Source organism: Manihot esculenta, chromosome 7 (genome assembly GCF_001659605.2).
Source record: "Manihot esculenta cultivar AM560-2 chromosome 7, M.esculenta_v8, whole genome shotgun sequence".
NCBI lineage: Eukaryota > Viridiplantae > Streptophyta > Magnoliopsida > Malpighiales > Euphorbiaceae > Manihot > Manihot esculenta.
In genome coordinates this window covers 23,900,461-23,924,436 of record NC_035167.2, presented here as the reverse complement: position 1 = coordinate 23,924,436, position 23,976 = coordinate 23,900,461, and the positions used below count along the sequence as shown (strand labels likewise).

The following is a 23,976-nucleotide window of genomic DNA, read 5'->3' as shown; positions in this document are numbered from 1 at the left end:
ATATGTATGTTAGATGTAATATATATAAAGCCATAATAGAAATCAGATATCAGGCAAGTCGTTGCCTACCTTGAAAATTTTACACACTACACAAAACCATCAATGGTTACCATATGTTGACTAAGACAATTTGTCTGAGAGAAAGAGAGAGAGAGAGAGAGAGAGAGAGAGAGAGAGAGAGATGTCAAGTGCACTTACTCTCTGTTTATAATTACAGTCTCTGCCTTCAAATAAAGATAATTTCCATCTGTATCAAAGTTGCCGGAATCAAGACAGCAGATGATAACAATTCACTTAATGTCATGACATAGCAACACATCTCAGCTCAACTGATAAAAATTTGGTGGGGTAATACTATCTCAAGGCTAAGTGACAAAATCGGTCAAAGCACATAAAAAACCAAGAAATAGCAACAATCATCTATTTGTCCTACCATTGGCTTCCAGCACCAACAGCATTATTCTGAAATATTATTCGACTCCATTGTCTGGACTGGGGGAGCTGTGACTACAGGCATATTAACATCAACAGAATTAGAGATGCAAGTCCTTTCACGAATCTCTCTGTACTCTTGGCAATTAGCACATAAATGGCAGAAGAAGTGCGTTGTGAAGTCACCACATGGTGCTTCCTGCATAAGCAATCAAAAAAACGTATATTTGCTGTTACTACTAGGAATTTTAGGTCATATAGGTAGCTGAACAATTTCAAAGCAATGGAACTTTATCCTGAATAACGTTATTTAATGTTATTACTAGAACCTTCAGGCTATATACGAGCCATAATCATTCTAGTGTATAGATTATGGAACCCTAAATATCAATTATCAGCAGGATGTACAAACCTAAAAATTATTTCCAGTCTCTGCCTCTCTGCTCTAATCCTCTCTATATCTTCTCCTACCTTTTTTGTTTTATTCTATGCAGTATGCACTAAATCCCAACTCATAGGCTTTAACAAAACACGCATAAAATCTCCAAAACTACCTAGTACCTCCTTAATCTGCAATCTTAATCTTAGGCTCCGTTTGTTTGCGGAAAATCACTTATATTTAGAAAATATTTTTTGTGAAATACATTTTCATCAGAAAATAAAAATAACTTATTTTTCGTCATTTAATTTTAATTTAAAAGAGAAAATATATTAACAAAGTTATACATAGAGATCTTAATAAGATTCTCAAAGTGCAGAAAATGACTTAATTTCTCCTTTCACTAAGATTCTCAAAGTGCAGAAAATGACTTAATTTCTCCTTTCACTAAGAAAATAATTTCCATTGACTAATTTTTTTAAGTGCCCAAAACGTAAAAAAATGTGAAAAATATTTTTTTGAAAAAATATTTTCCTTGAAACAAACAAAGGCTTAATACTATTTTTTTATTAATTAAAGAAATCTGCACTCTTAATCTTAATACAACTTTTATTACTTTAATGACCTCAGAACTTCATAACACAATACAAGAATAAACCTGATTTAAACATCTTTGAGAGGAAAACTAGTGTCCTATATCAGCAGCACAAAGTAGGGCCAAAGCAGGCACATAATCCAGTTAACACGATAAAAAAATATAGTTTTTAACTTCACAAGGCTAAATTAGTTGTACCTGCAAATTATACTTTTCTCGCAGTGCCCTGCGGTAGCCACAGGCATAATATGCAACGAAGCATCCAGGTAATCCCAACAAAATGCCATCAGTCATGCAACAACATATAGTATTGACAATAGCCCACAAAATAAAATGAGTCATGCAAGAGCCGATCAAAGTTCCAGAGCCCAAAAACTCTGCATTCTTTCCAAACAAATAGCAAGGACAAAAGAGGCCAACACAACCTGTAAAAGGAGAAAAGTACAGTAATTGGTAATGTTTAGTTTGGGCAATAAAAGATGTGTTTTCTGTCATAGAGAAATAGTAGTATTGTATAAATCATCAAATATAGTATAAAATCAGTGTATTCTCTGAAAACTTGCCTTTTCATAATCATCTGATGCAAACAATAGGAAGCTCCAGAAAAATCAAGATTTAAGACTAAAGAAACCTAGGATTATGGTTTAGATGACATAGAATTCAAATGAAACATTTTTTAGCACTTTTTACTCTATGAATTTCTATACAACAGTTTATTTCATAAATTAGCAGCTGTTCCAGTATATTACCAATTAAGACCTTAGGGGCACATATTACATATTATACCTTTGCAGTAACGGTTGCCTGAATCATTTATTTATTTAGTTATTTGTATTAATTTTGAGTACTTGTTCATCTAGGAATACATCAAAACTTTTAGTTTTGATGGAAGTCCAAAGCCTTATAGATTTAGGAATTCAATATCTTTAAAATTATATTTCCTGTAATTGATGCTATTCAAAAATTGAAGTGATGCCTGACTAGTGCTACACATGAAAATAAGGTATCACTGTTCTTCAAGTTAGTGAGCAGATTTCCATATGATGCATATCTGAATTATTTCCCAAATAAATAAAATTAGTTTCCTTAAACTGTCCTAAATTAATGTGTTTAAGATAATTCTCTAACAGGGTGAATGAAGAGATAATGAGAGGCAAAGAGAGAGAAGAAGAAGAAGAAGAAGAAGAAGAAGAAGAAGAATAAGGATGAGAGAATGAGAGAGAATTAGAGTCAGAATAAGGGAGAAGGCAATAGCGTGCTGTACAACTGATTCACAATGCCTTTACAATGGAATATACTGGGATTTATAGATCCCAGCTAACTCCAATTGTACCTATACATAGTTGTACCGGATGGTAGTTTGTTATTTATAACAGAAATATTCCTTACATTCCCTTAACATTTTTCCTATAATATGTGACAATACCCCCTGGTTGAAAACTTTCTTGACCCCAAGAAAGGGGTATGTGAGGAAATTGAGCAGTGATAAAGGCTTTGTCTTCCAAGTAGCATCTTCTTCAGGTAGATTACACCATTTAATGAGACCTTGTGGAATAGGGACGGACTCTCTTGAAATGGTGCGAGTTTGCAGGACCTTCTCAGGAGCCACTATAATTTGGTCATCCTGGAAAGCTGGTAGTGCTATAATAATAGTAATGTTGTTGTCCCCCACCTCCTTTTTAAGCATAGACACATGAAATACAGGATGTAGGGAACATTCTGGAGGTAACTCAAGTTTGTAAGCAACTTTATCAACTCTAACAAGTACTTTTTAGGGCCCATCGTACTTAGTTGCTAGTTTCAGGGACTCTCTAAGAGCAAGGGAGGTCTACCTATAGGGCTGTAGTTTCAAGAATACCAGATCTCCTACTTCAAATTCCCTTTCAGATATTCTTATCTGCCTGCTGCTTCATTTGATGTTAAGCCAGCTGTAAATTTTCCTTAAGAAGGTGACTTAGTTGTTGTTTATCATGAAAAGACCACTCTACAACATCAACAACTAGCCCATCTGGTGTTTGAAATGGAAAACTCGGAGGATAACCATAGAGGGCTTCAAAAGGGGACATTTTAAGTGCAATATGGGGTGAGGAGTTATTCCACCATTCAGCCATAGGAAGCCACTAGACCCAAGAATTAGGCTTGAGGTGCACCACACATCTGAGATAGTTCTCCAAGCACTGGTTAATCCTCTCAATCTGACTATCTGATTGTGGACGGTAAGCAGCTCCAAGTGCTAATCTAATCCCCAAGGATTTGAATAGATCTTGCCAAAATAAGCTGGTGAAGATCTTGTCCCTGTCAGAAACAATCACTTACAATCACTTTAGGAAGCCCATGTAACTTGTAAATCTTATCCATAAAAAGATGGGCCACAGAAACAGCAGAAAAAGGACGTGATAGGAGCATGAAATGAGCTAGTTTTATTAATCTACATACTACTACCAGTATCACATTCTTCCCTTTTGATTTGGATAGGCCCTCAATAAAATCCATAGAAACCTCTTGCCAAGCCTGAAAGGGAATAGGTAATGGCTGTAGCAAGCCTGGATAGACATAATGTTCTCCCTTGCATCTAGCAAACACGTCACAGCTTCTCACCCATTTCATGACATCTTTAAGCATACTAAGCCAGAAAAAATATCTCTTGAGTTTCAAATAAGTCACCTGAATGCCCTCCAATAGGAGAATTATGGTAGGACTCTAGTAATTGCAGCCTTAATGAAGTATAGCTACCCACATACATTTTATCCTTAGAAAACAGAATTCCTTTCTTCAATTGATACCTAGGGACAGCAGCAGCATCCACAGATAATTGTTGAATCATCTCAGTAGCCTTGTTATCTCCTTCATAACTTGCAATACGATGTTGCATACAAGTAGGAATAACAACAAAATGCAATGTGTTTGTTGCAGCCTCAAGTTGTCTAGAAAGAGCATCTGCTACTTTATTTTCAATCCCCTTCCTGTATAAGATCTTGTAATCCAACCCTAATAGCTTAGAAATATCTCTCTGTTGTAAATTGGTATGGAGCCTTTGTTCTAAGAGATACTTGATGCTTTCATGGTCAATCTTGATAAAGAATTGGCCCTGCTCCAAATAATGTCGCTATTTGCTCACTGCAAAGGTGATAGCTAATAGTTTCTTTTCATACACAGACATGGCTTTGCTCCTTGGGCCAAAGGCTTTGAAAATAAAAGCAATGGGATGCCCTTGTTGATATAAAACAGCTTCAATATCCCAGTTGCTGGCATCTGCTGGCATCTGTCTCCGTAATAAACGGCTAAGAGAAATCAAGCAGAGACAGCACTGGAGCTTCAGTCATCTACTGCTTCAAGGTGTCAAAGGCCAGTTGTGCCTCTTGACCCCATCTGAATGCATCTTTCTTCAAAAGGTTAATTAATGGTCTACAAATAATGTCATAATTGCTGATAAACTATCTGTAATAGCCGGAAAGACCTAAAAAACTCCTGAGGTCTTTAATAGTGTGAGGGATTGGCCAATTCACCATTGCTTCAACCTTACTAGGGTCAGCAGCTACTCCTGCTGCAGAAATGATATGACCCAAGTATTCAATTTGCTGCTGTCCAAAAAAACACTCGGAAAACTTAGCAAATAATTGTTGAGTTGCCAAGAATTGAAATACTTCCTCTAAATGTTTTAAATGCTTCTCCATATTCTTGCTATAGACCAAAATATTGTCAAAAAATACTAACACAAATTTCCTAAGGAAAGGCGGGAAAATGTGATTCATTAAAGCTTGGAATGTAGCAGGGACATTAGTTAATCTAAAGGGCATGACCCTAAACTCAAAGTGGCCATGGTGTGTTTTAAAGGCAGTTTTGGGAATGTCCTGGTCTAGCATTCTTATCTAGAGGTATCTGGTCCTTAGATCGATTTTAGAAAACACTTTGGCTCCCTTCAATTCATCTAGGAGATCATCTATGATAGGTATATGAAATTTATCCTTGATAGTCAACTCATTTAACTTGCTATAATCCACACAAAACCTCCAAGTCCCATCTTTCATTTTAACTAACAAAACAGGAGAGGAATATGGGCTACTACTGGGTTGGATGATGGCAGTGTCCAACATCCGCTATCAATCTTTCAATCTCAGTTTTTTGGTAGTGGGGGTATCAGTAAGGTTTAATATTTACTGGTTGGGCATTCTGTACAAGAGGAATGGCATGGTTGTAACTTCTATAAGGTGGTAAGCCTTGAGGTTCGGCAAAAACAATCTGGTAGTTCTTTAGTAACTACTGTAAACCTCCTTCTTCCTCATTGAGAGCAGCAATAGCAATAGTAACTGCTTCTTGTTTTTCATAACTACCAGTCAATTCTACCTGCCAAATACCAAATATAGGAGCCTGAAGATCCACTCCTTTCCTCTGCAATAAATCTTAAGAATACCATAACCCAGATTAAAGTGATGCTTCTCCAATCCCTTGTAGCAGTAAAGGTTTGTGCTGCCTTATAATAGTAATAAATGAAGTTTCAAAATCAAATAGCACTTGATTATGGGTTTTGAGCCAATCAGCACCTAAAATCATATCAAACCCTCCAACACTCTACTTCAAACTGAAATTTATGCCCTTGCATCTTTCACTTCCATCCTGAACATTTGTGATCACAACACAACTTCCTGGCATCAGCCACTGTTACAGTAATGGGAGATATAGCCACCAATTCTAGTCTCATTTTCTGTTAGAGATAATTCTCTAACAGGATGAATGGAGGTATAATGAGAGGCAAAGAGAGAGAAGAAGAAGAAGAATATGGATGAGAGAATGAGAGAGAATTAGAGTCAGAATAAAGGAGAAGGCAATAGTGTGTTGTATATCTGATTCACAATGCCTTCACAATGGAATGTAAAGGGATTTATATTGACCAACATAGAAGATTCCTAATTAAGAGGATTCAAATTCAGATCTTTGAGATCCTAATTAGACTTGATTATAAGGCTTGATTATAGAGATTTTATTCCTATCGTAAATATTCCTAATTTAGATTGATTTTTTGTGTATAAATAGTCAAATCTTGTAAAGATCAATTCAATTGGAATTGAATAAAAAATTCCTCCCAAAATTCTTCATAATATCAAAACTTTACCAACATTATTTGGTATAAGATTTTCCGATACTGTTCACAGAGTTAGAGTTTTATAGATCAAGCTTCTAGGCGACTCTATAGAGGAAGTTAACCGACACCGCCCATACTAGGAGAATACCCATTGGATTTCCGACCTTTTCTCGGCAACGCACCTCTGTTCCGGCCACGCGCGTGATCTCACTCGCCACCACAGTCTCGGCGTTATTTTCATGCACCAGTGCGTAGGTCCTTCTCCGGTGCCCTTTTTCAATGGCACTCCTTTCCAATGACCTCCCATTCAAGTCGCACCTCTGACCAACCCAGCCCCTTGCCTTTTCGCCTCTGCTTCTCCGGTGAACAGTAGTTCTTTACATGTTTTGAAAAAAAAAATGGTAGTTCTTTTCTTCTCCTTGAAATGACAGGCAAGAAAGTGACCAATGTGGAAAATATAAGGGCCTCTAATAATGCTTTCGTTTCATCTATTGATTTTGCTTCATAGATTATTGATTCTGGCACAAATAGACACATGACGGGCTCCTCTAAAGGCTTTTTTAATTATCTTCCATGTCTACAAAAAAAAAATACTATCAAAATAGCCGATGGTTTCTTCACTCCTATCTTTGTAACCGGTTCTATTGTTTGTACTTCAAATATCAAGCTATGCTCTGTTCTTCATGTTCCTTGTTTTCTTATTAATCTTTTATCTGTTAGTGCTCTTACCAAAGCACTTAACTACAAAATTGCATTTTTTCCTGACCATTGTGTTATTCAGGACCTTCAAACTAGGAAGAGAATTGGCAATAGTAGACTCTACAGTGACTTATATATATTGGAAAGGACTTCTTATTAATCTTTTATCTGTTAGTGCTCTTACCAAAGCACTTAACTATAAAATTGCATTTTTTCCTGACCATTGTGTTATTCAGGACCTTCAAACTAGGAAGAGAATTGGCAATAGTAGACTGTACAGTGACTTATATATATTGGAAAGGAATCTGAGTGTGAATTCACCTACAGTGGTATCGACGGTTAGGATAACCATCCTTCTTTGTTTTAGAAAAACTTTATCCTATTTTATTTCTCAAGGCTCAATGTGGTTCTTTAGTTTGTGATACTTGTGAGTATGCTAAGTATACAAGAACCTCCTATCTCTCCAATAACAATAGGAGTACAATCCCTTTTATAACCATTCATTCTGACATTTGGAGACCTACTCAAACGGTCTCACTATCTGATAATCATTGGTTTGTTATTTTTATTGATTGTTGTACTCGCATGACTTGGGTTTATCTGATAAAGGCAAAGAGTGATATGGTTTATTGCTTTCAATCTTTTCACAAGATGATTTATACTCAATTTAATGCTAAGATAAAAGTTTTGAGAACTGATAATGGTACAGAACATGGTTGGTCGTTTTTCTGCTTATCTGGAGTCTAATAGGATACTACATCAAATTAGTTGTCCTTGCACTAGTGCCCAAAATGATATTGCTAAAAAAAAAAATAGGTACCTGTTGGAAGTAGCCCGATCTCTCCTTTTGACCATGAACCTTCCAAAAACCTATTGGAGAAATGCAGTCTTAACCACTGTTTATCTCATTAATAGAATGTCTCTCAAAACTCTTGCCTTTAAAACCCCTTTAGAAGTGCTACAAGGGAAAAATGCTTATACTATTCCACTAAAGGTGTTTGGATGCACGTATTTTGTTCATACTAGAACAAGTGGGAAGCTTGATCCGAGGGCTCTTAAATGTGTGTTTGTTGGGTAATCTCCCACATAGAAAGATTACAAGTGTTACCACCCTCTATCTAGAAAATACTTTGTCAATATGGATGTTATATTTAGAGAGACTGAATCTTACTTCAGTACTATCCCGTCACTTCTTCGAAGGAGAATAATAAAAGAGAAGAGATGATTCCTAGTCCTATAACTCTAAAGCGTTTTACTTTAGAGGAGACTACTCTACAGAGAGAGACTATTGGTGATCAATAAAAGATAATTAGAGTTTGGATAAATCAAATTTAAGGAGATGCTCAAGAAGAGACAACAGAAGCAAAAATAGTCATTGTGCAGCCTACTCAGTGTCATGAATCTTCCACTTCTCCATCTAGTGATTTATCCCCAAACTTTAAGCCCAATGATGATCTGAATAAACCAATTACTCAAAGAAAAGGAGTTAGGTCTTGCACAAAACACTCTATTTCTAACTCTCTCTCTTATGATTCTCTGTCTCTATCCTATAGAGTTTTTGCTTTGTCTATTTCCTCTGTGTTTATCCCACAAGATTGGAAAGAAACTCTTAAAGATTTTAATTGGAAGGGAGCAATAATTGAAGAAATGAAACTCTTGGCTAAAAATGAGATATGGGAGTTGATGTCTCTTCCACCTGAAAAAGAAAAAAAATCAGTTGGCTGCAAATGGGTGTTCAGTGTGAAACACAAAGCAGATGGATCAATTGAAAGATTCAAGACCAGACTAGTTGCTAAGGGCTACACTCAAACCTATGCAGTGGATTACCAGGAGTTATTTGCCATGTTGCCAAAATGGACTCAATCAGAATATTGCTATCTTGCGCTGCCAATCTTGATTGTGACCTACAATAATTTGATGTGAAAAATGCATTTCTCCATGGAGACTTAGAGGAGGAAGTGTATATGGAAATCCCTCTTGGATTTGCTGATGAATAAGTACAAAAAAAAAGGTATGCAGGCTAAAGAAGGCTTTGTATGGTTTGAAGCAGTCACCCAGAACTTGGTTTGATCGATTCAACAGAGGTATGATTTCTTTTGGCTATCAACAGAGCAATGTTGGCTATACCTATTTATTAAACATCACAAGGATAAAATTACTCTTCTCATAGTTTATGTTGATGACATAGTAATGACTGGAGATGACACTGAAGAGATGACTCAGCTTTTGGCTGAGGAATTCAAAATTAAAGATCTAGAAAAACTTCAATATTTCTTGGGAATCGAGGTTACCAGATCAAAGAAGGAAATATTTATTTTTCAGAGAAAATACATTATGGATCTTTTGAAAGAAACTGTTATATTAGGCTGCAAACACAGAAACTCCCATTGAGAGCAATCACAAGCTACAAGCAGGGAGTAGCGAATTGGTGGATATTGGCAGACATCAAAGATTGGTAGGCAGACTGATTTATCTTTTACATACTCGACTAGACATACCATATGCCGTCAGCTTAGTCAGTCAGTTTATACATGATCCTCGTGAGTCTCACATGCAAGCTGTTTTTCATATTTTGCGGTACTTGAAGTCTTCTACTGAAAAAGGTTTTTTATTCTCTAAACATGGTCATCTCCGCATATACGCATTTACAGATGTAGATTGGACAGGATCCCTTGATGATAGGAGGTCGACTAGTGGTTACTGCACACTTGTGGGAGGAAACCTTGTCACTTGAAGAAATAAAAAGCAAAGTGTTGTTGCTCAATCAAGTGCTGAGACAGAATATAGAGAGATGGTACAAGGTATTTGTTAACTCCTATGGTTGTAGAGATTGTTAAAGAAATTGAAACTGTTAGAGAGGGACAAACTCCTCTTGTACTGTGATAACAAAACTGTCATCAGTATAGCTCACAATCCGATTCAATATGACCGAACGAAGCATATAAAGATTGACCGACACTTTATTAAAGAGAAGTTAATAAATGGTATCTTGAGATTAGATCATGTGACTTCTGATAGCTAATGTGTTTACCAAAGGACTCAGTAACAAGACCTATCACATCTTGATTTGCAAGTTGGGCATGTGAAATATCTATGCACCAACTTGAGAGAGAGTGTTGACCAACATAGAAGGTTCCTAATTATCCTAATTAGGAGGATTCAAATCTTTGGATCCTAATTAGGCTTGATTATAAGGCTTGATGATAAGGATTTTATTCTTATGATAAATATTTATAATTGGAGTTGATTCTTTGTACATAAATACTCAAATCTTGTAAAGATCAATTCAATTGAAATAGAATAAAAAATTCCTCTCAAAATTCTTCAATTTATAAGTCCTAGATAGTAACTAACTCCAGCTGTACCTATACATAGTTGTACCAGCTGGTAGTTTGTTATTTATAACAGAAATATTCATTACATTCCCTTAATATTTTTCCTATTTTTCTTCCTATAATATGTGACATAATGTCACAAATATTGTTCACGATGCAAGATCTGAATTGCAAACTTTACCTAAAACTTGTCTTGTCATATACCATTTAGCTTTCTAGTCCTACATGGAAAAAAAAAAAAAACAATCTACAGCAACACTTGTGTACAAGAGAATGCAGTTTGTACTCTTCCTAGCTATCATATCAAACCCAAAACCAGCCCTTTATAATCAATTCCTGCAACATGTCATATGCCATCACAGCCTGTGGGCCATATAAATGTCTTATATTATGCTAACCATATTTGTAATATTTTTAAGTACCATGATACCTTCGCTTTCTCATCATAACTGGCTATCAAGATCTCAAAATTCACAATCAGGCCTAGCTAAAAAAGTTACTCATCCTTCCTCAGTAAACAAACTAATTGTATTTTGCCAGAGGAAGGCATAAAAGAGAGGAATAAAAGAGAACATAAGATTTTCCAGACGTTAAATTTGGTATTCTTAATTACCTTTGACCAGGTACCTTGCTTAGACTACATATTTTAATTAATCATGCACCCTATCAACTAATACTGACTTCCACCAGCCATATGAAAGGTGGTCTGCTGAGTTAAATAATAGAACAGATGCAATACAGTAAGAGATAAACAAAATGCAATGCAATTCTATAGACAGAAACGAGTACAAAATTCCCGTTTAATACCCCCACCCTTCAAAACCTTTTGTTTTAGAAGCCTTCTCCTAGACTTGAACAAAAGAAGAGAAGAAGAACCCAGCATCATTTATTCAACTTATTAGGCACCTTTATTTTTATTTTTTTTAGATAAATCAAGGTCAGAAAGCAGAAAGTAGCATACAGCTCTGCATATCATCACAACAAGCACAGATTCCAGATGACCATTGTGCCAGTCCACCACTTGTTTGATTTGAAGAAAGACGGCCTTCATTTTGAGGAACAACCTCTGCTTCTAAATCTGATTGTCCCAATGGAATATAAGGTGGCGGCACATAACTGCTTTGATCTTTCTTATTTCCCTGGAAGAGAATCATCACCCATATAACATTCAAATGCTCCACCAATATCCTAGTTGAAAATCAAAAGAAAATAATAACTAATACACTGAAATGCTTGAAAATGAAATTAGTAACTCCCCAAGGCTACATTAGAGTTTATATTCGGGAAAATGGCTCCCCATAACATCACAAAGGTATGGAATAGAATGAGAAGAAAATACAAAATAATAACAGTAGCTTCAATGATAAAAGCAAAACTAAAACCGATAACAATAATAATAATAATAATAATGACCCACAATATAAAAAAATTATCATTCTCCATCATTTGCTACTGCAGGTAAAGGAATATAAGATCATAACATCTACAGGGAATGAAAATATCAAACTGATGAAAAAGCATATATTCATCGAGGCATTTTATCAGACACCTTGAACATATTTCCAAAAATTAATTTGGCATTAAATCGAAGTGATAACCACCTAAAATTATGAAATATTTAAATCTCAGCTCAATTAAGCATATATGTTATTGATGCCAGATAAACCAAATCCATTCTTCTAACAAAATCCAAATGTTGAAGACATCTTCTCAGAGTCAATTAATTTTTATTATTGATAATTTTTATTATTGTTCAGATTAAGATAAACTTTCTAGTTATTATAAAGTACTATAAGACTTCTGAAGATTTTTGGAAGAATATTGAGTATTCTTGTATTTCCCTCTTGATTTGTACAATATGTCTACATGGCTATTTATACACAAAGAATCATATCTAAACAGGAAGCAAATAATCAAATAATAATTACAGAGATAATTAAGGATCCTAATCAAATCAAATCAAATCCCTAGAATCAATTAGGATTAGCAAATAAGTCAACACTCCCCCTCAAGTTGGTGCAAAGATGTCACACATGCCCAACTTGCAAATTAGATTATGATAGATCTTGTTGTTAAGCCCTTTAGTAAACACATCCGCAAGTTGCTCAGTAGAAGTCACATGAACTAGGCTCAAGACACCGTCTGTTAATTTTTCTTTAATGAAGTGCCGATCAATTTCAATGTGCTTCGTTCGGTCATGTTGGACTGGGTTTTGTGCTATACTTATAGCAGCTTTATTGTCACAATACAAGGTTATCTTGTCTCTCTCGGACAATCTCAACTCTTCCAATAACTTCTGCAACCATAAGAGTTCACACACTCCTTGGGCCATTGCTCTGTATTCTGCTTCCGCACTTGACCGAGCAACAACACTTTGTTTTTTGCTCCTCCAAGTGACAAGGTTTCCCCCCACAACTGTGCAGTAGCCAGATGTGGATCTCCTGTCATCGAGAGATCCTGCCCAATCTGCATCTGTAAAACTTTCAATTCGGAGATGACCATGTTTGGAATAAAGAAGCCCTTTCCCTGGCGCAGACTTTAGGTATCTCAAGATGCGAAGTACAGCTTGCATATGAGTCTCGCGAGGGTCATGCATGAATTGGCTGACTAAGCTAACAGCATAGGCTATATCCGGTCGAGTGTGTGAGAGATAAATCAACCTTCCTACCAATCTCTGATATCTTCCAATATCCACGGACTCACCAGTTCCTGCTTTCAGCTTGTGGTTACTTTCAATGGGAGATTCTGCTGGCTTACAACCCATCATACCAGTTTCTTTCAAAAGATCCAGAATGTACTTTCTTTGAGAGATGAAAATTCCTTTTTCTGATCTGGCCACCTCGATACCTAGAAAATATTGCAGTTTTCCCAGATCTTTGATTTCAAATTCCTGAGCTAACAACCTCTTTAGTTGAGCCATTTCCTCTTTGTCATCACCTGTCACCACTATATCATCAACATACACAATAAGAAGGGTGATCTTACCCTTATGATGTTTGATAAACAGAGTGTGATCAGCATTGCTTTGTTGGTAACCGAAGGACATCATGGCTCTGCTAAACCTGTCAAACCAAGCTCTGGGAGATTGTTTTAGCCCATACAAAGCCTTTTTTAACTTGCACACCTTTCCTTGTGTCTTCTCATCAGCGAACCCAGGAGGAATTTCCATGAATACTTCTTCCTCTAAATCTCCATGGAGGAAAGCATTCTTCACATCAAACTGTTGCAAGTCCCAGTCCAAGTTGGCCGCGCAAGATAACAGAACTCTGATTGAATTCATTTTTGCAACTGGGGCAAATGTCTCTTGATAATCCACTCCATAGGTTTGGGTGAAACCTTTAGCAACCAATCTGGCCTTAAATCGTTCAATTGTGCCATCAGCTTTATGTTTCACTGTGAATACCCATTTACAGCCAACGAGTTTCTTCTCAGGTGGAAGAGTGACAAGCTCCCAAGTTTCATTTTTAGCCAATGCTTTCATCTCTTCAATCATTGCTTTCTTCCATTTAGGATCTGCAAGAGCTTTCTTCCAATCCTGTGGAATAGACACAGAGGAAATAGACAAGGCAAAGGCTCTATAGGAAGGTGATAAGGATTCATAAGAAACAAAGTTAGAAATAGGGTGTTTAGTGCAAGATCTGACCCCTTTTCTTTGTGCAATAGGTTTATCTAAGTCATTGAAACATTCAAGAGTTGTGGGTAACTCACCAGAAGAAAGAGTTGTGGGTAACTCACCAGAAGAAGATTCATGACTAGGTAACTCACCAGGAGAAGATTCTTGACTCTGAGTAGACTGCATAATGGCTTCTTCTGCCTTGTCTCTCCTTGAATACCTTCTCAAATCTGGCTTGTCCAAACGACCAGTTCTCTCTCCCTGATTGGACATCTCCCCCTGTCTACTAGAACTCAAACTTTCTGGTTGAACCATATCACTCAAAATCACAGAATTCGGGATCACCTCTTCTGGCTCATTATTCTCCCCCTGAAGAGGTGAGGGGTTGGTACTGAAGTAGGGTTCAGTTTCTCGGAAGGTAACATCCATACTAACGAAGTATTTCCTAGAGGGAGGATGATAACACTTGTATCCTTTCTGTGTTGGAGAATATCCAACAAACACACATTTAAGGGCCTTGGGATCCAGTTTTCCTGCCGTCCTAGTATGGACAAAGCAAACACACCCAAATACTTTTGGTGGAACAACGTATGAATTCTTCCCTTGTAAAACCGCCAAAGGACTCATAAAGTCAAGGTTCTTGAGAGGCATTCTATTGATAAGATAAGCAGATGCAAGAATTGCATCTCCCCAATATGCTTTGGGTAGATTCATGGTGAACATAAGAGATCGAGCTACCTCCAATAGATGCCTATTTTTCCTCTCAGCAACGCCATTTTGAGCACTAGTATAAGGACAACTAGTCTGGTGTATTATCCCATTATTCTCCAAATAAGCAGAAAAGCTACTATCCATGTATTCTCTTCCATTGTCAGTTCTCAAAATTTTCACCTTAGTATTAAATTGAGTACAAACCATCTTATGAAAGGATTGAAAACAAGAAAAGACATCACTTTTAGCTTTAATCAAATAGACCCAAGTCATTCGAGTACAACAATCAATAAAGGTGACAAACCATCGATTACCAGACAATGAGACAGTTTGAGTAGGCCCCCAAACATCAGAATGAATAGTCGCAAAAGGAATTTGACTTTTATTATGACTCAAAGGATAGGATGTTCTAGTGTGTTTAGCATACTCACAAGCATCACAAAATAGAGAATCAAACTGAGTTTTAGCAAACAAATTAGGATAAAGTTTTTCTAAGGCAAAGAATGATGGATGTCCTAACCGTCTGTGCCACTGTATTATTTCCTGATTAACATCTTTATTTTCTCCAAAACAGGCTTGAGATATCGAAGAACCTGGATCACCCTCCAACATATATAAGCCATCATGCAGTCTACCATTGCCAATCCTCTTTCCTGTGTGAAGATCCTGAATAACACAATGATCAGGAAAGAATTCAATTTTACAATTAAGGGCATTGGTGATAGCACTAACAGATAAAAGGTTGACAGGAAAGTGGGGAACATGGAGGACAGATGATAATTTAATATTGGATGTGCAAATAACAGAACCTGTTCCGGATATGGGAGTAAAAGAGCCATCAGCAATTTTGACACTATCTTTGGTTAGGGAAGGAAAATAATTGAGAAGGCCTTTAGACGAACCTGTCATGTGTCTATTCGCACCAGAATCGATAATCCATGGAATATTATGGAGAGATGAAGTATTACCTGACTTTACAACGTCAGATGTGGCACTAAAGAATGAGGAATCAGAGTTAGGAATCGAGATTCTTGTACCTTCTGCTATCGACACCTTTTTACCTTCTGCCATTGACACCCTTTTACCTTCTGTCATGGTAAAGATTTATAAACGGTGACAGAATAGGAGGTATTCAAGGGTGTACACACAAGAGAGCCCAATCGATTCACCAAAAGGACCGGGTAGCAGCACGGGAAGGCCGGAAAGATGATCGGAATCGTCGCCGGAGTGATCGGAGCAGCAAAGCAGTGGCAGATGATGGGTCACGCGCCGGGAAGCGCCGGGTCACGCGCCGGGAAGAGGTGGCGCGTGAGCCTCACGCGCAAGCTTTTCCGGCGTCGGGGCTGGTCGATCGGCCGGCGGCAGTCCGGCGGTTCTTCTGGTGCCGGCGGTGAGAGAGTGAAGGGCTCCTAAATGGGTTAGTACCAAAAAAATAAATTTAGGGTTTTGAAACCCTGAAGAGGAAAAATTGAATTTGAACCCAAAAAATCAGGAAAAAGGCTCTGATACCATGAAGATTTTTGGAAGAATATTGAGTATTCTTGTATTTCCCTCTTGATTTGTACAATATGTCTACATGGCTATTTATACACAAAGAATCATATCTAAACAGGAAGCAAATAATCAAATAATAATTACAGAGATAATTAAGGATCCTAATCAAATCAAATCAAATCCCTAGAATCAATTAGGATTAGCAAATAAGCTAATTTCTCAAAAATTCTTATGCTATTGTATGACCTTCATTATATATATGGGGTTAATTCACAAGTAATAAAGTGAGCAAATTAATAACAAACACATTGGAGATTTAAGACTCTTGTTAATGAGCCTGTTGAGAATTCCCTCCAATGAGCTCCTTCTGTGTCTATCTTGTGATGTATCATTAGACCACAAGCTCAACAAATCGCTACCAGAGCAAAATCTTCTAGGAGATCCGACAAACTCAAGTGAGGGAATGAAATACTTCATGAAGTGCGGCACAAAATGAGGCTAGACTAGTTCAAGTAGAAGCAAGAACAAAAGCTAGGATCACTAAGTTCGAGTCTCGAATAAAGAATCAACTTCAAAATCTGTCTCAATAGTTACAAATTTTTTTTAATAATTACAAGGGCAATTGCAACAAAGGCTTTGACATTTGTACAGATAGCAACAATAGTATTCTGAATAGAGGCGTTCAAACGAAGATAAAACTGACACTTGGATAATAGAGAAGATGATTGCTATGAATATAGTACAAGCATTTAAACCCAAGCAAGAACGGGAGAGAAATAGTGGATGGAAGCCAACTTCCTAGTTCATGGCACAATCTACCGTAGTTCCTCGTGATATTATAAGGGGATTATCTGGCACTAACGCAAGCAATATGTAGAGTTCCAAATCAAGAGGTATTGCTTCTTTGTTCATTAAAAAGCTCACCGGATCATAATTGACAAGAAGAAGTTACGGTTGCAATGAACTTTATCTTATAAGCCATCTATGCAAGAAATTGTTTTGACTAAAAGTGGAGTAAGAGGATCAAATGCCAATGTAGAAGATGATGCCCTAGAAAAGGAATCGGTTATATCACTTTAGCCTAACTTATCTTGAATTTGATCTTAAGGACAGGCTCTTTCTCTAGGAGGATAGTGATGTTATGAATGCTAGATAATCTAAATTTATTCTTCAACGAGTCCAAATATTGAAAAAGTCTCTATAGAATCAATTAATATTAATTATTGTTAATCTTTATTATTGTTTAAATTAGAATAAACTTTCTTATTATTATCAATTTATTATAGTTGAAATTAGGATAAAGTTTCTTGTTATTATCAAGTTTTGTAAGAATTTTAATTTGCTAGGAATTTTTATATTATTGTATAACCTTTATTATATATGCGAGGTTAATTTATGAGTAATGAAGCAAGTAAATTAATTACAAATAAATTTAGGATTTAAGACCTCTCACAAATGAGCATAGATGTCAAGGGCTCCCCCAATGAGCTCATTTCCTATCCATCATTTTGTGACACGATCCATGATCCGTGGATCTAATAATCTAACATCTTAATTAAAGCGAAGTTAGTTGGAAATGAAGAGAATAGAGATCTTATAACAATCGATTATTTAGCCATCATTCCAAAATCATAGTAGCTGAGAAATTAACTCAAATTTTGGAGCAAGTTCCAAATTTGCATTTTTGGAATAATATACTCTTAATGCTCCTAAATTCTTTCCTTTAATTTGAAATTAATCAATTTTATTGACATTTTGCTGTTTTTAAAAAATCAAATTGGACAAAAAAAGAAAGCCAATTTTACATGTTTTTACATTTCAATCTATACGTTTCAATTTTAGATTCATGGTTCCAATCTTTTCAATTGGGTGCAATTTTAGCCAAATTTTTAGACATACACATAAAAAGTTCAATTTTATACTATATTCTTCCGCTAAGCAAAAATACAAACATAGCATCACCCCAAATTTCTCCTCCATGAAAACAACCTAAGTTTAATATCCAATGGAGGAAGGATCAATCAAGTTAATAATTTTATAAAGAACACAAGATAAAGATTGAATTTTTACTATTGCTTTAACATATTAAGTCATAAAATTATTTTACATATAGATCCAAGTGTCGTATCATTTTAATTTTACATTCGGTGGATTTTTTATTATGTACACCCACCACATCCGACCCAACTCTTTCACCTTTTCTACTAAAATATAAAAATATCTCTAAAGTCGGCAGATCAAAGAGAGAAATGTAGGACAGAAAAAGCAGTGTCTTTGTGTGTGCATGTGTGCGTGTGTGTCAGTGTGAGAGAGAGAAAGAGAGAGTCATTATAAAAAGAATGTCAAAGGAATAAATCAAAGAGAACAACTTTCGGAAACCACATTTCCAATAAGTCACAGGATACAATGCTAACATTTCTATAAATAAGGAAACTTCTAATAAAAAAAATTCACAAATACGTTATATAATAGTTAAAACCATAGTTGTCAAAACTGGACCGGACTAGTTTAACCGGGAACCAGACCAAAGTCCGATTCAGCTCGATGAAAAACCCTCGATTGAAGAGAACTAATGAAAACCAGTGTGAACCGGCTGGTTAACCAGCTAACCGCTAACCCGGACAGTTTGAATTGGATTTTCCAAATTCAATCGGTCTTTTTGATAAAAAGGAATTGCCGCTGTTGGTTGCATGGTTCAAACTCTCTACCATACAGAGTTACTCCATTGCCTTCCACCATCTGAACCACTTCATTTACAATTATTTCTTTCACAATTAACATAATATATTAGAGGACTCTTGTAAATAATTATTAACATTTAACTAATTATTTATCAAAAGAAAATTTTTTAAAATAAATTATTTTATTTTTTGTAAAGTAAAAAATACATCAATTTTTGTATTTACTTTGTTATACAATTTCAATATATTAATATTTATGTTATTAATTATTATGAAATTTTAATTTAAGTATTTTTATATTATATAATGTTGAATACTATTATTTGAAATATTATTTTTAAAATATTTTGAATCTCAAAATTTAAATGAACTTACTTTAATAATTATCTCTAAGATATATAACACAATCATTATAGTAAAATGTTATTATTAAAATTACAATATTTATTTAATAGCATACCGGTTAAACTCTGATTTGATTTCGGTTAAACCTTAAACCCTGAATCTCTGCGTTTACCGGTTTATAGACCAGGCCGGGTCTGAAAACACTGGTTAAAACCCAATATTCATAGACAAGGTCATAAATATGGAAGAAAAAAAAAACTCATCTCCATAAACATTAAACCAAAATAATTCCTAGATATTTTGCCTTGACTGCATGAAATAGACTTCATCTTCCTAATGAGTATCCCACAAAAGTAATTACCCAAAAACATGCCATTCAAACATTAGTGCCCAGTGGACTTGTTCATTGGGTTCAGGCGAGAACTTTTTATGCCTCAGGCCAACCAATTGAATGCCAAGCCTCAACCATCTAGAAAGAAGGCTGTTAGCAAGCCTTTGCAAAAATATAGCCGATACACCCATGGGAAGAAGAAAAAGACACAGGTGGCCTATAACCCACAAACTTTGGACAGTTGAGAATCAGATATGTCCATGTTCATAGTGCTGCTGATCTAGATGCCATGATCGTAGAGCTGTTTTAAGTTATTCTTTTAGTTGCTATAATTTAGGGAGTCATGATTAGGGGTTTAGACATGATGTAGTTAGTGGGAAGTTGTTAATTTTTCTATTCCGAAGTTAAGGAGGGTGATCCTCCACTATGCATTGTGGTTCCTTGTAAGTAGGAGAGGGTTATCTCCAGCTTTAGTATTTAAGCACATCAAATTAATAAAGATGGCATCAGAAGAATTTCCAAAAAGTCTTTAAGTACTCTAAACTCAAGAGGTTACAGGTTCTCTCTAATAAGCCTGACAACAATTCAAAATAGGTAGCAAAAAGAAAAATCCATCCTCGCCTTCTCTTACCTTGCCAAAAGACTTTTTGCACAGACCCATAATTAGATCCTACACACATGACCCTAACAAAGGCATAAATTGGTGAGGGCCATTTTACGTGATGGGTGCACAAACCCTTCTTTAGGGTGGACCAAGGTCCACACCCATGAACAATTCTACCACCCATGGCACCCAATCCATCAACTGGTCACCAAACAAATGATTAGCAAATGAATTAACAACTATTATCAATTCATGACTACATTACTCAATGATTCAGAGGATCAAACTGTTGTGCTGGAGTGCTGCTGGTGTAGGTCAATGCCTTAGCCCCAGAAAAATCTTCTGGTGCCTGTCCAGGCACTTGGAGTTGCCCGGAAGCCAATATCCAATACGGTTAGAAACTTAGAATCTAAAGAATTGTGACCCGCCAGAAACCCAACTAATTCCAACATCTAGACCTTCCTTGAGCTTCCCAAACACTGGAGATGACGCTACTGCCATCATAAATGAATGACAAGCTCCAACACTTATGTTGTAAGTTTGATTTGAGTCAGGTCAATATACACTCAGGTCTGCAAGTCGAACTCATCCTGTTGCTATGGCTACATTCCACCTAATCCCATGGTTCTTGTTGGTGTCACACTAAGCTCCAACCTTGCTGACATGTTAGTGGGGCTGAGTCACCTACCACATCAACAGGAAACTGGGAGGACACCTCTACCAATTTCAATGCTCTTATTCCAATTTTCATGTCCATTCTGTACAGAAACTAAGGCAAGTATGAGATTTGAGTTTTTCTTTTTTTTTTTTCTCAATGAGACTATGTTGTAGACTAACATTGAAAGATTACAAGATAAAAGGCAATTAGTTTATATGTCAACGGTTAGTTAAAATTACTCGTGAATTGAATTTATTGGTGCTCCAACTATCACGCAAACAAATGATCAATGCATTGAAGACTTGTTATTGTCGACTTCAAAAAAGCACCTTGACTATTGATCTCAACTTTTTGATAAAATCTCCCCTGCTTATCTTCTTTGCCTAATATGTATTGCATTTAAAATCTTTGAGTTCTTTTTCTTAAAAAAAAAAAAGTGACACAAAAATATCACAAAATATATAAATCAAATAAATAAAATCACAAGACAATATGCTATCCAAAATACCTGGAATAGTTCATAAGGAGTAGTTGAACGTTCCATTTCTATATGAGGAACTTTACTTGAGATTGCAGAAAACAACATAGGTAAAGGCGTCCAAGGGAACTTAGGGGTCCTTGTGTTGTTTAAACCAAAACTTGCAGCTCTTCCCAGAGATCCCCCAGAATCTGGTTGACTTTCACTTCCCTAAGATATAACTGAATGTTATCAATCAAATGTACAGAAATGATAAAAGCAACAATACAAGATTCTAAGGACACCAATGGAACTCGCAAATGACATCAAAAATAAATTTTTGAAAAAATAAAGTTCCCCCATAAGAGGAATTTCATCAAAAAAAGCTCAGTATGCTGTTGCCAAAAGAAGCAACAGAAGCTAAGCCAGAAACTTATTAACAAATAAGTACAGTTTTTATGAAGGAACAAAGAAATAAAATTCAAATTTGAAATGTCGAATTTGGGGCCCAGTAAAAAATGTACAAATGAAAAAAGGAGCTCAAATAGTAACAGATTACTTACCACATCATCTGTATGACACTCCATTTGTAGATTCAAAATCAACTGCAGGAGGATTTTACTGGTTGGTTAGACTCATTTGGTAAATTTTGCTGAGCACCTTGTGAAGATGTAGTGATACTGGAAATAGCCTGTTTTATCTCACTTCCAGCCAAAATTCCTGTAGGGAGAGAAAACAAATCTAGCAGTCAAGTTAAAAGAAACTTTCAGAAAAGAAATCCATGAATGCATACAACATCTGCAGAGAAGACACCACCAACTAAGCAACTGGACGAATAATTGTAGCAGTTACTGATCTCTGGAATGTTACTGTGTGTCATGGATTCAAATATCAGCATCCAATTAGATTGGACAATTTAGATTCAAGCTTGATTCTGAAACCAAGAGAATTTATCGGTTCCATCCAGCAGATGACAAATCAAGAGTGCATCCATCCAGTGCAAGGTCCTCAATCTTCAGGTTCTTGTTCATTAAAAGGAGAATTATAAATGGGAACATTTGTGCAAGTGGGTATACATGTGCATCCATATTTTATATATATATAAGGCATAATTTTCATCAAGAAACTGAAACCTCAAGAGTAACAGCAGATCACCTCAGTATTGGAATGAGACTTTGAAACTAACAACAAATTCTGGATAAATATGGGTGTTCATATTCCTATATACTGCTTGGATTTTGAAGGTGATAAACACCACTATCAACCAAGAAGCATCTGCAAAGTATGCTGCATAACTCTTCGACTACAACTACCCAATACCTTTGCGACCTTGGCATCCTTTTTTACGTAACAGATGAATCCCTATCAAAACGTCGAAATCCAAAAGCTCAAAAATGAAGCAAGTTAACAATTTTAGCCTCCCACAAGGTTTAAAGACACAATGCCATTGAATACGATCGGCAAGCCCTGAATAATAAGAAATAGTGAGTAATGAGCTTAAAGAATGAACAAATAGCTAAAATAACTACTCAAAGATTATTGATGGGAATAGCATACTATTATTAGTCAATGTTTGCAGAATTACAATCAAATTCAAAGAACAAGAATAAAGATAAATGTACCCTGATATGATTATTAGGGTAAGCTCATACAAGACTCAAGCGGTCCTAATTTAAATCTTCACTGAATTTCCCGTCGAAATGGAGGATGGTTGGAGGTCCTAAGCATGATAGTTCCCGACAGTGGTGAGTCTGAAATCGAGAATGATGTGCCTAGATGCTCCTCGATTTGGTTCTTTCGATTGCTGAGAAATTAGGAAGGACTAGATAGTGAGTTGGCGCGGACGGAGGTCGTCGTGGTGGAGGGGGATTTACTGGTCGGTATTTGACGGGTTGAGGAAGAGGAGGACGAATAAATCTGCAAGTAATGGGAGTAGGAAGGAAATAAGTCTAAAACAGCCCCTTAAAATTTTCATGTTATCCAAATAAGTCCATTTTAACTTTTTGGACTTAAAAAGGGTATTTGACCGAGAGGGTGTTTGACTACCTTGTAAACTCATCACAAAAGGAAATAAGTTGGTTTCATCTTTTTTATTTTAGTGCTTTATAAGCACCTTGCATATAAAATAATTTGATTAATTAAATTATTATATTATTTTTATTAAAAATTTAAAATTATAATATATAATCTCGACTTATAGCATTTTTAGTTATTTTCGTAAGAAATGTGTTTTTAAATACATTAATTTTATCTATCACATTAAACATTTATATTAAATACATAATAATTTAAAAGTACTTTTAATCTCAAATTAGTTTAACACTTGATACTTATAAGTTAAATTTCATAAATTAAACTAAACACTCTCGTAGCTTATGAAAAGGAGCTTATGATGATAAAGTGCTTAAAAGTTATTTAAAACTTATAAGTGTTTAAAATGTTAGGTAATCATGTAACGAGCTTATAAAGACTAAGTGTTTATAAATTACTTAAAACTTGAGGATATCAATTATGTATTTCTACTTGTTCGGTGTGTGAATTTCTTATGCGAGAGTCTTATAG

At 35.8% G+C, this 23,976-nt stretch overlaps 1 protein-coding gene across 4 annotated transcripts; it reads right to left on the bottom strand.

Moving 5' to 3' along the window:
- Positions 1–25: 25 nt before the first annotated feature.
- On the bottom strand, positions 26–23,373 carry LOC110619216 (protein PLANT CADMIUM RESISTANCE 10). Of its 4 annotated transcripts, none has more exons than XM_021762504.2 (8): positions 23,037–23,373; positions 22,570–22,881; positions 21,978–22,134; positions 21,466–21,645; positions 21,287–21,340; positions 11,482–11,659; positions 1,605–1,831; positions 26–631 (listed from the first exon to the last, which is right to left on the bottom strand). In XM_021762504.2, exons 3-8 carry the CDS (start codon positions 21,999–22,001, stop codon positions 458–460), a joined length of 837 nt encoding a protein of 278 aa, XP_021618196.1. In that variant the 5' UTR covers positions 22,002–22,134; positions 22,570–22,881; positions 23,037–23,373; the 3' UTR covers positions 26–457. The 4 variants fall into 4 exon arrangements, with proteins under 4 accessions (XP_021618196.1, XP_021618195.1, XP_021618197.1 ...); XM_021762503.2 differs by having other exon boundaries at positions 22,735–22,881; XM_021762505.2 differs by lacking the exon at positions 21,287–21,340 and having other exon boundaries at positions 23,037–23,370.
- Positions 23,374–23,976: the final 603 nt, after the last annotated feature.

Coding starts and splice junctions, on each gene's coding strand:
- LOC110619216 (XM_021762504.2), bottom strand. CDS start 22,001: ATGGAGTGTCATACAGATGATGTG. Junction 21,341..21,465: donor CTCCTTATGAACTATTCCAG/GTATTTTGGATA, acceptor AATACATATTAG/GCAAAGAAGATAAGCAGGGG. Junction 1,832..11,481: donor TTGTGATGATATGCAGAGCT/GTATGCTACTTT, acceptor CTCCTTTTACAG/GTTGTGTTGGCCTCTTTTGT.